Raw genomic sequence first — 16,710 nt, 5'->3', positions numbered from 1 at the left:
CCTTACTTTTCCCTAATTTATTTCTATCTTTCTTTAAATTCACCTTTAGCGTAGTTGTTATAAGGTTGTTATTGCTTTAAATTTCATTGGTCATGCATGCTTATAGGCCGTATCCAGAAATTGGGCCCATTTTAAAAGAATGATGGGATGTCCTTCCCTGGAAGCACTCGCGATTTCTCACAATTTTATCGCCTTCTCAGTAACAGAACTATTTTCAGTTATTGCTTTCTATTCTTTATATTGTGAAGACTTTTTTCGCAGTGAGTCGTCTCGTCATATGATGAGAGCCTCATCATATCTAATCCTTTTTAGAAATCGTTTAAAAATCCTAATACTTTTAAATAACTCTATCTGTATTAGTGTCACTTTAGTTCTATATTCATACATACATATGATCACGTCTATATGCCTTACGACCCCGTAAGACAGAGCCAACAGTCTTAAAAAGACTGATAGGCCACCTTCAGCTGTTTGGCTTACTGATAGAATTGAGATTCATATAAAGTGACAGGTTGCTAGCCCATCGCCTGAAAAGGAACCCGAGTTTGTAAGCCTATCCCTTAGTCGCCTTTAACGACATCCATGGGAAAGAGTTGGAGTGGTCCTATTCTTTTTTCTATTGGTGCCGGGAACCACACGGCACAAGAGAGCCTCATCATATCTAATCTAATAGTTATAATAAAAAAAAGGTTTGATTTGAGAACCTCCTCTTTTTTGGAAGTCGTTTAAAAATCCAAATACTTATATATTACTCTATCTGCATTAGTGTCACTTTAGTTCTATATAACTAGCAGTATATCAACGTGTCGTAATTGTAATTCCAGAACTTAATCTAAATTACTGTTATAAGGACCATTAGCATCAAAGGCTATCCGATTTCGCGACATTACTGAACAATCAGGGATGGTCAAGTGGACATTGAATATTCAATCAAGTGTATATGCATAATAATATTCTGTTGTATTAATCTGTATTGCCTTAGAGGAATGGTAATTGGTTTTGCATGATTGTTCATTCTCGCAGTGCCGTGTGGTTCCCGGCACAAATAAAAAAAAAGAATAGGACAACTCCATCTCGTTCCCATGGATGTCGTAAAAAGTGACTAAGGGATAGGCTTATAAACTTGGGATTCTTCTTTTAGGCGATGGGCTAGCAACCTGTCACTATTTGAATCTCAATTCCATCATAAAGCCAAACAGCTGAACGTGGCCTATCAGTCTTTTCAAGACTGTTGGCTCTGTCTACCCCGCAAGGGATATAGACGTGATTATATGTATGTATGTTCATTCTTGGTTGAACGGGCCGAGGGTCTGGTAGGTGGGTCAGAATAAAAATAGACTTTTGGATATGTTCAAAGCGTCTTGTCTCGTGGTCGTCTTAGTCAAAATTTGATTGTCTTTTTTTCTCCTCAATATGTGAGTCAGTTTTGTTCATCTAAAATGTCAAGTCAAAGTGTCTGTCTCTCCACGGAGGCTGAACGGCCGCTACATTGGTGGTATTAGTGTCTTCAAATTACTTTGTATTTCCTTATAGTTCTAAATTTTATAAACAGACTAGAGGACGCCCGCGGCTTCGTCTGCGAAAAGGGAAATCCAGTTAATCAACAATTGTTGTTTCTGCGGGAATTTCGGAAACCCTCTCTTAGTACCCCTAGACTACAAGACTCGTTTGAACTGTGCTTTGTCCGTCAGTAAGAAAATGCTTAAAGATATTGCTGTGGGTTGCTATACGAGTATTTTCAACTTTTGTTACATTAAACGAATAGATTTCCTTTGAAAATAAGAAAGACAAAAGCATTGCGTGTCAGAAGTCTATATAAAAAAATCCTATTCAAAGCGCGCTTCTACATATATACATACATATATGGTCACGTCTATATCCCTCGTGGGGAAGAACAGTCTTGAAAAGATTGATCGGCCACGTTCAGCATTCAAGCGCGCTTCTAGTTATCATTATTACTGAGAAGAAGATAGCGCAAGGGAAGTCGCGGGCAATAGCTAGATATATTCCTGTCAGGAGTTTGGCACAACTCACGATTTAATCTGTTTTCCCAGAATCGCACTAGCAATTAAATGTGGCCCAGTTCTGCTATCTCAGAAGATTATGTGGTACAAGTCATGAGAGGAATCCCTTTCTAATATTAAACATGCAAAAGTCTGTCTGTTCCATTTTCACAGCTAAACCACTGGACGGATTAGGATTAAATTTGGCTATGCATTAAGTTTAAAACCCGCTTCCTAACATAAGAAATTTAAAAAATCAGCCCCTTATGTATTAAAATGGGGGCAAAAAATTACTAGCAGGCGGAACCGCGGGCTCTAGAGCTAATTAAAAGTTTGTCAGTAGAAGATTCGACAGCAAAAGTCTTGAATTTACTTCGAGGCTACTCAAACTGTGTAATTTACCGTGTATTTATTTCCAAATACTCCCACGGGTTTACACAATACATAAAATCCCGCCTTTTTCCCGGAGGAGTAGGCAGAGACGACATCTTTACACTTGCCACGATCTCTGCATACTTCTTTCACTTCATCCTCATTAATTCTCTCTTCATGCCAGCTCGGCGGTTTCGGGTACTCTTTACCTGACCTTTAGCCCGGACGTCCTTTATTTGGAAATACATAAAGCGAATTTACTTTTACTTGTCTATAAATCTAAAAGTGACTGAGTCACGTCACCGATTTTCAGCTAGATCGCTATCACCCGTCACTTGTACCACAAAATGTAGTGCAGCTAACGTCCACCTGATAACAATGCTCTCGCCGACTCTGATTACACCCAGCACACCTCCAGCATCACAATCAACTCTATCACGTGATGCCAAGTGGTGAGATATTCATATATATATATAAATATACTAGTTATTTCCTGTGGTTTGGCTTTATTTCTAAAATTAATTATTATTAAGATCTGTAATAATCGGCACTTTAGAATAGAACCACTCATAACTTTCCCAAGGATGTAGTAAAAGGCGACTAAGGGAATGGCTGATAAACTTGAAATTCCTCTTCTAGGCGATGGGCTAACAACCTATCAAAATAGAATAGATTCATTATATAGAATAGGCACATCACTTAAATTTAATTATAACTACTACCGCTTCCAAAGCGCGTGTGTAGAAGAAGCGGCGGAACAAACTACACTGCAGCTATCACTATTTGAATTTCAATTCCATCTTTTATCCAGTTGTATCCAGTTGCCTGAATTTGCTGCAAATTTCCTGATTATTATCTCATCGTAAGAGCATCAGTTAGCAATAAAACTAATATACATAATTCATAATCTCACAGCAAAGGAAGCGAAGCCTCGGGCGGCAAAAGTCTTAAGGACTATACAGGGAAACCCAACAACATAACTCTCAATTTTGCGTCAGTTGAGCAAAAAGTTAACTTACAATGCGGAAGGCAGAACATCATAAGCACACAACTTACAAGTTCTCATGCATGTCCTAGTTTTCAAGTTTCAAAATACACTTGGAGCTACATTTCAGCTCCGTTTAATTTCAGTTAAGACTTTGTTATCAACAATTTAACGGTTAGTTTAATTTTGCCGAAGTTTAAAATATGTATAGGATTAAAAAAATAGGTTTCATCTGTAACTACTAGAGTCATATTTTATGTATCTACATACATACATACAAATAATCACCTCTTGTGGGGTAGATAGAGCCAACAGTCTTGAAAGATTGATAGGCCACGTTCAGCTGTGTGGCTTCATGATATTCATGAATTGAATGATTAGATGATGAATAGACATGAATTGAGATTCAAATAGTGACAGGTTGATAGTCCATCGCCTAAAAGAAAATCCCAAGTTTATCAGCATCTCCGTTAGTCGCTTTTTACGACATCCATCAGTTAAATATGTTGGTGTTGATTCCATCATTAAGCTGTCCATCTTAACCTGACCTGTGTAACTCGTAGGACTATATCATTTCCACTTACCACTTACGATAATAAATAATATAATAAACTCAATCTTTAAGTACCTAAGTATGTATTGAGTAACAATTTTGAAGTAATAAATCTCGTTGGGGCACCGTTATAGCGACGGAGGTTAAAAATACAACACTCTTCTTTTTGTCAGGGGATCGACTTACACAGAATCACAGTTCTCATTCGCTTTGTGTACAAAACTCGATATCCCAAATATTGACCTTATTTCCCAGACTGGAACTGGCTGGACGGAGCAATCCGATAGACGAAAAAAAAGGAAAAAAAAAACAATAGAGTCAGCATGAACGCGGGAAAAATTTGGCGGGAACAATCCCGGGCCATCCCTATTTACCGTCCTTAATTGATACGCTGTGACCGGTCAGGGGAGATGATGTAGGGCCACGAAACTAGCTGATTTATCTGCTTGTTTTAATTTTATTCTATGAATTAATTGTTATGTTTTTCTAATGATAAAGAAAAATAACATTTTTATTCACCAAAAGGATTGATTAAGTTAACATTAATTGAAGAAATAGCCTGTTCCGTTGGGAAATAACATATTGATTATATGTTTCATAGTATAAACAAACTTTGAAGTAGGTAGTAGTAGTAATGAAGATTCTGCAGACTTTCCATTACCTTTCAATCCGGTAAAGATATAGTTCCAGTGGGGTTTGAGAAATCCCTGTATTCTTTTGTCGTTCCTTTGGCGATATATATGCGAAACTGTGGTTAAAAGCTAGTATATATACCTAATTATATAGTACGCCCGTAAAAGCCGGAAAACGTTCCCTTCAAAAATTCCGAGAAATTCCTACTGTATTCCTAGACCTTATGAAGCTATATGGTAAATTTAAAGGACTATACGTTGATACGTCAGTCAGCATTTTGGCGGGAAAGGTTGTACCAGATTAAGTAATATCGTATTTTTTTTAAATAATGGCTGTGTTGTTTCTAATAAATAAATAAATAAAGCGTCTTTTATTTTCATTTCGTGGCCCCAAAGCGACATTACAGTTCGTTAGTCCCTATCATATCTATATCACTACACGATAGGTACACTCAACATGACTAGATTCAAAGTCTGAACCCAATGTAATATGAACTTTAAACCTACGAAGCAAGGTCCAAAATATTCCTCAGAAATTCGGGTCATAATTAATTCGTGATGGCAGTTCTAACATGCCTTACCTGTATCATATGTGATTGAATAATCAAAACCGTTTTGTGTGAATTGGAGTGTTGCGCATAACCAAATGATATTATTATTAGTCACGTCTATATCCCATGCAAGGTAGACAGAGCCAACAGTCTAGAAAAGATTGTCTGGTCACGTTCAGGTGTATGGCTTAGTGACAGAACTGAGATTCAAATAGTGACAGGTTGCTAGCCCATCGTCAGCTCAGTTCCGTCAATAAGCTATACAGCTTGGCTCTGTCTATCCCTCCAGGGATATAGACGTAACTATGTATAAATGTATGTATGTAGGAGAATTATAAATGGTTAGTAAAACATAGAACCTCTATTTCCGTAGTAGGTTAAAATCAAGCTCCACAAAGCAAAGAGTAACAAAAGAGACATTGTCTGGCCATAGCCGGATCACGTATCGTATTGGATTTCATTACCGCACTAACGAACTGAGCTCCCAGAATAAACTCAGATTGATTTTACCGTCTGTGGGATGATCAGTTTAGTTACTCTTTCTATTTTGTATACATACATACATACACACATAGTACTAAGTTTATACATATATATTCAGTGGATAGGTATACGTCTATTATCTGTATTCCTGTTAGTATAATATTATATTGTTGCTAAAAACACAGTGACTTGCCGCTTTTTACAGAATTATCTACGAGTAGTTACTTTATTGTTTGCCGGTTGACTGGAAGAGATCCCTTCGTGGGATAAGTCCGCCATTGCAAGTGATTAGTTTCTTTTATAACTATGTAAGTACTATTTTCTAGTTACTGTGTAAATTTCTATGCAATAAAGATATTACAAACAAACATAATCACGTCTATATCCCTTGTGGAGTAGACAGAGTCAACAGTCTTGAAAAGACTGATAGGCCACATTCAGCTATTTGGCTTAATGACAGTATTGAGATTCAAATAGTGACAGGTTGCTAGCCTACGCCTAAGCCTACCAGATCACGTGTTGTCGTCTGAGCACCCAGAATAAACTCAGATTGATTTTACTGTCTGTGCTATGATCAGTTTACTAACTGTCTCCAATTGGTCGTTTCGAGGCTTTAGTTTGATTTGAAAAGCAATTTCCTCTATACATTGGTTACAAAATAATGTTGTGCTGTAGACGCACACTTTCGCCGCTATTTATGTTCTTTGTTCTAGCTATGAATGTGGATGAAGCGAAGGATGTATGCAGAGATCGTGGCAAGTGGAAAGAGGTAGTCTCTGCCTACCTATCTGGGAAAGAGGCGTGATTTTATGTATGTATGTATGTATGTCCTAGCTATGTACATATTGCCGTCGGCTCTCTCGAACAAATGTGTTATAATTATTTTTTGATGTAATATGCCTCTTGTGGTTTTAGTACTTTCCCATGGATTTCGTGAAATGCGAGTAAGGGATAAGCTAATAAACTTGGAATTATTTTTTTAGGCGATGAGCCAGCAACCTTTCACTATGCTGAATCTCAATTCCATTTTTAAGACAGACAGCTGAACGTGGCCTTTCAGTCTCTATGAGAATGTTAGCTCTGTCTATCCCGTAAGGGATAAAGACGTGATATAAATGTATGTATGTTTGTATGTCAAATATTCTCTAAAATGTTACAAGTCTGAAGATAGACTGCTAAATAAACTCAATTATCCTTTTGCAAATAGCGTTTACTAATTTTTCTACGATACCCGCTTGTAGTTAGATTGAAAAGTTGATTTCTTTGACGATTTATTTGATTAATGGTCAAACGAAACGGCAATGAAATCATCCTTTTTTTAACCAGTAGAGTTTTGTTTACCTTTTTTTTAATTAAGCAATATCCTACTGAGTAACTTGTACAGATTTAATACATAAACCAGCAGCTTACTTCAAATTCCTCACATATTGTAGAAAGATAGGTACCTACTTTCAAACAAATAATGTTAAACTATGCCCGTAAAGCCTTCCTAAGCTGCAAATCCTAAGACCCAAACACCGACAAAGATGTCCCAATATTAGTTTCTTTTTCTTATACTCACACCGGTAACGTGGTAAGCGGCAATTTTATTTGCTGTTAAATTATCGTCAAAAACATACATACATACATATGGTCACGTCTATAACCCTTGCGGGGTAGACAGAGCCAACAGTCTTGAAAAGACTGAATGACCACGTTCAGCTATTTGGCTTAATGATAGAATTGAGGTTCAATAGTGACAGGTTGTGAGCCCATCGCCTAGAATAGAATCCCAAGTTTGTACGCCTGTCCCTACGCCTATCGTCAAAAATATGCTATCAAAATATTGTCATGCTGTGTAGTACCCGATACTTTACAAAAGGACCACACCATATCTTTCCCATGGATGTCGTAAAGGAGACTAAAGGAAAGGCTATTGAGATTTTTCTTCTAGGCGATGAACTAGCAACCTGTCACTAATTGAATCTCATATCAATAAGCCATACAGCTGAACGTGGTATTCCAGTCTTTTCAATACAGTTGGCTCTGTCTATCCCATTAGATTTTTTTTTTTTTTTTTTTTTTTAGACTAATACGTTTTGTGGGCAAAATATATATGTGATTAATTTTCTAAATTTAAGTGTAGGAAGATTAGCGGTGATGAGTACCTGCTATTTGATACAGGTACCACATCTTCGCTACATCTCTTGCATTATGGTAGATTTAGGTGCCATTTATTTGTTTCAAGTGTGTGACGATATTGTTTACATGTTCTGTGAAGTATTTGATGGCATCTTCAGATTTAGTCATCGTGTTCATTTTAAAAGGTTCGATTTTCCTTTTGAGGCACATCATTGTGTATTTTTCCCGGGTTCTGAAGAATATTGGGCAGAATTCTAGAAGGTGGCGAACGTCCTGAGGAGTCTCGTCGTCGCAAGGACAACGATCGTCCTCAGTGATTCGGTATTTATGCAAATAAGTTTTGTGGTAGCCGTGCCCAGATAAGATTTGTGTGATGGTGAAGGAGATTTTTATGTATTTTCTGAATTCGGCTATTTCGGAAATAGATGAGAAGAAAGATTTTGTGGTGGCCCCTTGCGGCGCCGACACATATTCCTGCTGCCAGGCATCGAGGGTACGCTGCCGAAGCAGCCTTTTGGCGTGGGATCCCATTAGATTTGATTATGTTTATGTATGAATGTTTATTTGTGCTAATAAAATGGTTCTAATAAATTGGTACATAGCAGTGCTCTATTTGGGCCTTAGGCATCGGGGCTGGCATCTGATGTTGTTGAAAATTAATTAAAAGTAAAACAATTGTCACTTACCACATTTTCCCTCAAATCACCCACATCAAGGTAGTCCCTATAAATCCCGGTGACGTCACAATCCCGTAATAGTGAATCCCGCGTCCCGCTAATTGAATAAACGGGACCGGGAACAGTGCCTCTCTATTTGTTACCTGGCTTTGTTTGAAATGTGTATACGAAATAATACGCATACGATTTTCAACCTTACTGTCGTGAATTTAAAGTTCAAGAAATTGTATGTTAAACCTTAAACAGGGATTAATAACTTCAACGTGAATTATTGGCAGGTTCTTTGATGCAGATTCTGTTACAAACTAAAATAATTAGTCTAGAATTTCGCCTATTATGATATTTTACAAAGAACAAGTTTGTTTGTACCTATGACGGCCTCTGTGGCGCAGTGGTAGTGCGCTTGACTGTGACACACTAGGTCCCGGTTCGAATCCCGGTGAGGTTGTAAAGAGAATCTTTTTTTTTCTGATTGACCTGGGTCTTGGATGTTAATCTGTGTAAATATTTATTTAAAAATGTAGTTTCGTTGAGTACTCAAATCATACTTAAGACTAACTCAATTTGTACAATCTGTCCTTTATAAATTTATCTGAGTTTCTTTAGTAATTACTAATAACTAATGTATAGAAATCTAAATATAAAGATATATTTCTTGTTGTGTGCACCAGTGGTCGAGTATTCAAGTGATCCGTCATAATACAAGTTTACCCATTCAAAGGAATCAGGTACCACCAAAAACTTAATAACTTATAAGGAGAAGACAAAAGAAGGATGCAAAGAAAAAGAAAGTGTTATCGCTTAGGATAAAATATAAATCGATATAAAATAGGATTTTTTCCATTATGTCCATGTATATGGGGAGTTTGACCACATTTTTCAATTATATTAACATGAAGAATTGGAAAAAAGAAAAAAACTTGTCATGATTTTTATTCACAATATTTCTTAAACGCATTTAATGTGTTTCCAAAATATTCTTACGATACGTTTTTAATTAGCATAATCGTTATAATAACGTGGTATGGATGTTCTATCTGAAAAAGATATAATACAATGGTTATAAAAATTAAGTAAATGCTTGGTTAGACGGGTTTTCCGTCATGACAAAATCGTCTCTTTCCAATCTATGGAATAATATAACTCAAAATGGTGCATGGCCGCGATAGAATTTGAACTAATGACGGGGTTTACATCAGGGTTTCTTTTTATATTCAATATTAGATTAGGCATATGTCTTCCATCTCACCGATGAAGTAACGATGAGAAGGAAGATTTTACTTGCCTATCCAAGTAATACCCATTTATTCTAATTTTGAATATTCGCGGACAGTACTTGTCTGGGAATGTGGACGTAGGGTGATAACATCGATAGATAAAAAAAGACAACTTACCTTTTCCAAAAGATCTCAGGATCGGCGGGCTGAAAAAAAAAAAAAAATAAGTTTAAACTACGAACATTGTTCTTACAGCGCACAGTTTCTTGATAATTAACATTCACATATACTTACTGGTATTCCGACGCCTTGTTCCTCTCTTTTTTCAATTGATTTTCATTCCTATCTCTATCATCGTCGTCATCTTGAACTTCAACCACAAGTTTATCGTTATTATCAATTAACGATTCTCTATTTTGATTCTGAATCAATTTCAGTTTTTCAACTAATTTATTCACAAGTGATTCTATTGGTGGTTTTGTACGCCATTCTAGATCTTCTGCCTGGTCTGGGTCACGCTTGTCTTGAGTATTCCTTATCAATTTAAGTAGGGGTGAATCTGTTCTATCATTTGTATTTTTGACAATGACATATAGTCGGCCATCTTTTGCGCTTTCCCGGATTTCATATATTTCTGGTTTAAATCTTCCACAATCGGCGAATGCAAGAGCTGAAAAGTCAATTTTATTTAACAAAAAATTAATTAGTCGATGTGAGTTTGCGTTCACTTCAAAGACGGAGTAATTAAAAATACTTACATAGTGTAGAATTTGGCCTGCCAAATAGATAAATGCTTTTTTCTGTTTCTTCATATCATAGCGGTAAATAAAAAAGTTCCTAACTACTTTGATATACTGGACGAATACGAACTTCCCGGCTAGAAAAATCTAGACCAATGGTACAAAAAGAGCAACATACCATATTCCTAGCAGCTGTTTCTAAAGTACAGATAACATTGATGATTGCCGACTCACATTATAATTTAACCCCGGAAGGAGAAGACGAGTTTACAAATATTAGTGCATCAATAATTGATGAAACAATTTTTCCAGACTAGTTAAAGGTAAAAATAAATAGCAGGCTAAAAATAGTACTGAAAATATTTAATCCAGTAAGCGATAAAATTACTTACACAAAAGTAGTACAATGGTAGTTATCATGCTATCCGAGACCTGTAAACAAGTTTTAAGAGTAACATTAAAAAGGTATAAGATTGAATTTCATTTTCTTTATCGCCGTTTTACGAGTCCAGCCAGCATTTATCTGGCGTATAGAAAATTGCTAAATCATAAATTGGAAATTTCATTTAGTTTATGGTCTCGGTATGTAACTATGGCTCGTAAATTGAGGCTCAAACTGCCGTAACGTAAAATTTAATCGGAATTAATATTTTATTGCCAGTTTTTGGTATTTTCTAGATTTTTTTTTCTGTTTCAAGTGGGCTATGGGGTAGACGAATGTAATTGCCTGTTCCGTAACTTTTTTCCATTTAGATATATTAAGTACGCAGATTTTATGTACTCAGTGTGAAAGCTGAGGCAAAAGGTTAGCCGTGTGGTTTTTTTCTAAATTTAAGCTTTGGAAATAATGTTTAACGACAATAATTTGATACCTTGTATCCAATATTGGAAAAACTGTGAGATACTTCGTCTTTTATGTCATCAATGGGAAAGGGATGGAGTGGTCCTATCCATTATTGCCGGAACCACACGGCACTATGTATATTCAGATAAGACGGTGGAGTTGGTTAGCAGACATACAGCTCTAGATAAAATATTAGAACTTATTTGATAAATAAACCATCGCTATGTTGCCTCTGAACAAATAACGTGCACTGCAAATTCCTAGCTCTTCTACAAATGAGACGTAAAACATAAAAGGAAAAATAATATCTCTTACAATGTCGTCTGATATTATCAGAACAACAAAGAAGGCTTGAGTGTTTACAGTAGCGGCACAAATTTGAAGGGTACAGAAGAATGGTTTAAAAAAGTAATTCTTTTTTTTACTACGCTTTTATTAGCTTGGGTTGTATGTATGTATCTATGTATGTATGTATGTATGTAACGGAATCTTTGAGCTTAATTTTCACTGATTTCTAAACGTCTGATCAACTTGGAACTTTGCACACGTATCAAGGACCGATGACAATGTAATATTTTGATAAGAGTTTCTCATTATCCTTATTAAAACTGCCAGGATTAATAAATTCATTTTTAGATCCTTCGTATGAGAGTAAGAGAGACGGAGATAGCACCAGTGCCAGTAATCTTCATACAAGAAACCAAGAAGTTCTGACGTACGAGTAAAAGGAGTCCAAAAAGAGATGTAATATATTTCCATATAATGTTACTATTAACCTGAGGCTTTATTTCATCGCATCGCTCCATTTAGAATTACCATTGGAAACAATAGTAGAATTAGTAGAATATTTTAAAACAATAAAAAATATATAAGTAATAAAACAAAAGTAATAAATGAAAATTGAACAACTAAATTTACAATAATACAAGAATAAAGTTACTACCTACTGAACTTTGCGATATTTAATACGTATTTAACATATTAATGCAATTCTTGAATTAACATTAGGTACCTTTTGCCTATTTATAATAGCAACACTGTAATACTCGTTTGGAAAATGAGTGACAGTTTATTTATGTCAAATAAGTTTTTCAGTAAGTTTTGAATTCGATTCGAACACCTGTAAACTTTCTTTCTGTTTTTTTATACCTTACTTTATATATTTATATTTTTTGTGCTGATAACTTGTCGTTATTTGGACTTTGGAATCTTCCGTTGAGTCGAGCTTTGTTCTTCCGGATATTCGTGTGATTTTATCATCTGAGATTGGACTCTGACTGTGTTCACTGTGTTGTGCAGATATTTTGATAGGACTCCTGTAAAAAGTACCTGATTTTTTGAGATAGGAGTCCCAAGTTTGTGTTTGTTTTTGTGAAAGACAGATTTTACAACAAAAGTGCCACGATGTCTTCAGATAAACATTGTTGCGTTCCTGGTTGTAAAGGCAGTGGAGGTATGTTTGAAATATTTTTGTTTCTGTATCAATCTGCCTCTTAATCTTGTGGTTTGATTCCTGGCAAGGCCACAATCGAAAATTATTATGTTTGCTGGATAGTCAAAAATATTATTAACAGTGATTTATCACTATAAAATTCTTTTCAACTGGGTTTAACAATCATCATACATACATATAATCACGTCTATATCCCTTGCGGGGTAGACAGAGCCAACAGTCTTGTAAAGACTGATAGGCCACGTTCAGCTATTTGGCTTTAAGATAGAATTGAGATGCAAATAGTGACAGGTTGCAAGCCCATCGCCTAAAAAAGAATCATGATGATGAGAATATTATGAGATTTAATCCAATCAGGCCACATATATCTTTAAGAAAGTTAGTTGTGAAAACCTCCGGCGATGGGCGCATGGTTGCGAAAGTCTTTTCTAGTAAGATAGTTATACTAGAAGTGTTAACTTCCAAAAAATAATTGTATAAAAAAACTAAAAAACTACGCGTTTTATTGCTAATCGAACTAAAAAATAGAAAATAAATAATAGTTTAAAAAAAAACTAAAAAACTACGCTTTTATTGCTAATCAAACTAAAAAATAGAAAATAAAAATTAATGACAAAGGAATTATAAAACAGTAGTAGCAAGTCGAACAATCAGTTATAGTCAATTACCTCCGATTAAAATTATAACAAAATTAAATTTATAAACAAAACAATTAAAATCTGAGTAAAAAGCGTGGGGTGCATTTTACTTCATTTTCATAACTCTCTTGTCATAAATATATGCTAATAGAATGATTTTAATATTTACTACATCAGGCACCCCACGCTTTTTACTCAGATTTAAATTGTTTTGTTTATAAATTTAATTTTGTTATAATTTTAATCGGAGGTAATTGACTATAACTGATTGTTCGACTTGCTACTACTGTTTTATAATTCCTTTGTCATTAATTTTTATTTTCTATTTTTTAGTTTGATTAGCAATAAAAGCGTAGTTTTTTTTTAAACTATTATTTTAAACTACTATTTTAAATGGTAAAACATCGTGAGGAAACCTGTACGTTCAGGCAACTGGATGTGTAACCATGGATCTAATACGGGTTAGGTTAGACGGGAGTCGCTTCGTGTAAAAACCTGACTCATCCAATCCAGGATCTATGGTTAAACGCATACCCCGGGCTCCTCTCCAGAGAGGTGAGGATGCAACCGGATCTAAAGCCAGGGTAAAGAAGAAGAATAGAGAAAGCCAAATGCGAGCGACCGTAAAGACCTTAAAGTTGCCTTAAAATGCCCGGAACCACACGGCAAGGTGCGTCACGTGCGTAAATAATGCAACGCGAAAGTTTAAAATCAGTTATAGAAGAGAGAGACGTGTTATATAGAGATACTTCTGTAATCTTATACTTTGTTCGTGATTTCTACTGCAGCAACACGACAACGCTTTTATCTTAGCTGTTTTAAAAATATAGAAATTATAAACACTCCTTTTATTGTACGACTTCGAATTTATTTGAGTGTACTCAAGGCTTCAGTATCGCTGCTTTGAAAATAAATTTTATTTATGTTTTGTTTATTTTTAGAGCATTCATTGAGCTATATTTACGGTTACTGAAACGAATGTTATAAAGACATTAAATATGTATTAGAAGTAAAAAAATATATATACATATTATATATAATACTTTGATTGAAAGAATTAGTTTTGGCTCAACCAATTGTTAATTCTTAATAATATTTGCTCTTGTCTTGACTGGGTCATATCTATACTAATCTATACTAATATTATAAAGCTGAAGAGTTTGTTTGTTTGAACGCGCTAATCTCAAGACCTACTTGGTTCGAATTGAAAATTTATTGTTGAGTTGAATAGACCATTTATCAAGGAAGGCTTTAGGCTATATAATATCACGTTGCAACTACAAGGAGCAAAGAAATATTTAAATATTTGAAAAAAAAAACCGGGAAACATTATTCATTCTCGAGGGCTTCAATGATGCCCAAAATAACTATTCCACGCGGAAAAAATCGCGGGCACAGCTGGTTTACAATAAAGTCGATATCCTAAGGAAAAATATCATAGTAAACTGACACATCTCATTAGGTTTGACGAATACAATGTTTATATTTGAGAAAGATTTTAGGATAGATGCGAGATCATAAAAATTAAAAGTAGGCACATACATTGTAAAATTACATTTAAAATTACAGAAGTTAAACTAATTTTCACTTTTTACTGAGTCACTCAGAGACCACGGATCATTGTAAAATGATTCGAAACGTTCAAGATCAAATAAAGGTACGTTACGTGCGCGTTTAATACCTGTATTATTTATAAACTAGTTGTTGCCCGCGACTTCGTACGCGTGTAAGAGTCGCAAATCCCACAGGAATTATAGTCTTTGTGGCATTTTTGAAAAGCACCCGACGTCATTCACCAGACTGTTCTTAGTCCACATACATACATACATACATATGGTCCCGTTTATATCCCTTGTAGGGTAGACAGAGCCAACAGTCTTGAAAAGACTTATAGGCCACGCTCAGCTATTTGGCTTAATGATAGTATAATGCGACGCGAAAGTTTAAAATATTCTCCATCTCTTTCCCTTGGATGTCGTAAAAGGCGACTAAGGGAGAGGCTTACAAACTTGGGATAATTTTTAGGCGATGGTCTAGCAACCTGTCACAATTTGAATCTCAATTCTATCATTAAGCCAAATAGCTGAACTCTCCCCCGCAAGGGATATAGACGTGACCATATGTAAGTTTAAAATAAGATACTAATTCTTTGTTAAAAAAAATTCAACACACTTAAAACAACTGTAAATCACCAACACAAGAGCTTTAGAAAATGACCTTTATTTCATTGACAATAAAGCTGTAAAGCCAATGATTAATCAGCATCAACCTTAAATAGCCCCAATAAATACGGATGAAATTTAAAAGCGTTTCAATGTTTTCACACGACAATTGGTGAGAAGTTGGTAGTACCATTTGTCATGCGGGTAGGATACACGGACTTGATTATCAGGTGCCTTGTGGTTCCTAGAATATTAGGTTCTTCTTCTTGCCGGCTGTAGTCCCGGTTGCACCCTCAGACTCTGGAGAGGAGCCCTAGGTAAGGTCTTTATTGTGACAATAACAATTTGTAAAGTAAAATAGGCAGACTTAATGCTAATAGCATTATCTACGATCTACCATTGGGTTAATTATTGTAGATTCGCTAAAAGAAGAACATATTCACTATGTTTTGTTCGCCAGCAGACTATCACAGAAAAAAGTAACTTAAACAATGAATTTTCCACTAAAACAGACTAACCTCTCAAGTCATAATCCGATATGAGAACCTCTGAAATATTAGTAACTGTAATAACTGTGTTACCCGACATTGACGCCTTATAAAATATTCATGTTATCTAAAAGCATTCTGCTGTTGTGCCGTGACAGGGAAGTTCCAGGTGCTTAATTGGTAGCGGGATGGACGGAACTTAAAATAACCTAACATTTAACCGTTATTTTTGTGCCTTTTCGTTTTATGTTTGTAAGCTTTTTCAGTACTAACTAACCCTTTTCTAATTAGTGAAGTTCTTTGCTTAATTCAATCGTAGATTGTGAGATAATTATTTTAGCTTTAAGTCTGCTTATTGTACCATACATATCTTATTTGTAAAATAACATACTTACATAAAATAACGTCTAATTCTATACATACATACATATAGTCACGTCTATATCCCTTGCGGGGTAAACAGAGCCAACAGTCATGAAAAGACGTTCAGCTGCTCGGATTAATGATAAAAGAAGCTAAAAGTAGAATTCCAAGTTTATAAGCCCACCCCTTAGTCGCCTTTTACGACATCCATGGGAGAGTGATGGAGTGGTCCTATTCTTTTTTCTATTGGCGCCGGGAACCACACGGCACAGATTTAGATTTATATTGGGGGGAAAAATATATCTCTTGTTTCTCCCTTTAACGGTTATCCATCTCGTTCACACTTGTCGAACTATCATACCCTCTTTTACAGCAAAGGTTAAAAAGCTTACTCGACATTCCATTACTGGAAAACAAATCATGTCTAT

General features: G+C 35.5%; 1 protein-coding gene across 1 annotated transcript in view; it reads right to left on the bottom strand.

The window, feature by feature from the left end:
* LOC106140879 (alpha-1,4-N-acetylglucosaminyltransferase-like) overlaps window positions 1-16,019 on the bottom strand; it is a 38,614-nt gene extending 22,595 nt beyond the window's left edge. Inside the window, exons 1-3 of the mRNA XM_060946877.1 lie at window positions 15,950-16,019; window positions 9,889-10,264; window positions 9,772-9,800 (exon numbers count right to left, since the gene is read on the bottom strand). Of these exons, the coding sequence (XP_060802860.1) occupies window positions 9,772-9,800; window positions 9,889-10,264; window positions 15,950-16,019 (475 nt within the window). The remainder of the gene's footprint in view (window positions 1-9,771; window positions 9,801-9,888; window positions 10,265-15,949) is intronic.
* Between the last annotated feature and the right edge of the window lie 691 nt (window positions 16,020-16,710).

The sequence above is a fragment of the Amyelois transitella genome, chromosome 12 (assembly GCF_032362555.1).
Source record: "Amyelois transitella isolate CPQ chromosome 12, ilAmyTran1.1, whole genome shotgun sequence".
Lineage (NCBI taxonomy): Eukaryota > Metazoa > Arthropoda > Insecta > Lepidoptera > Pyralidae > Amyelois > Amyelois transitella.
This window is presented reverse-complemented; position numbering and strand designations above follow the sequence as displayed.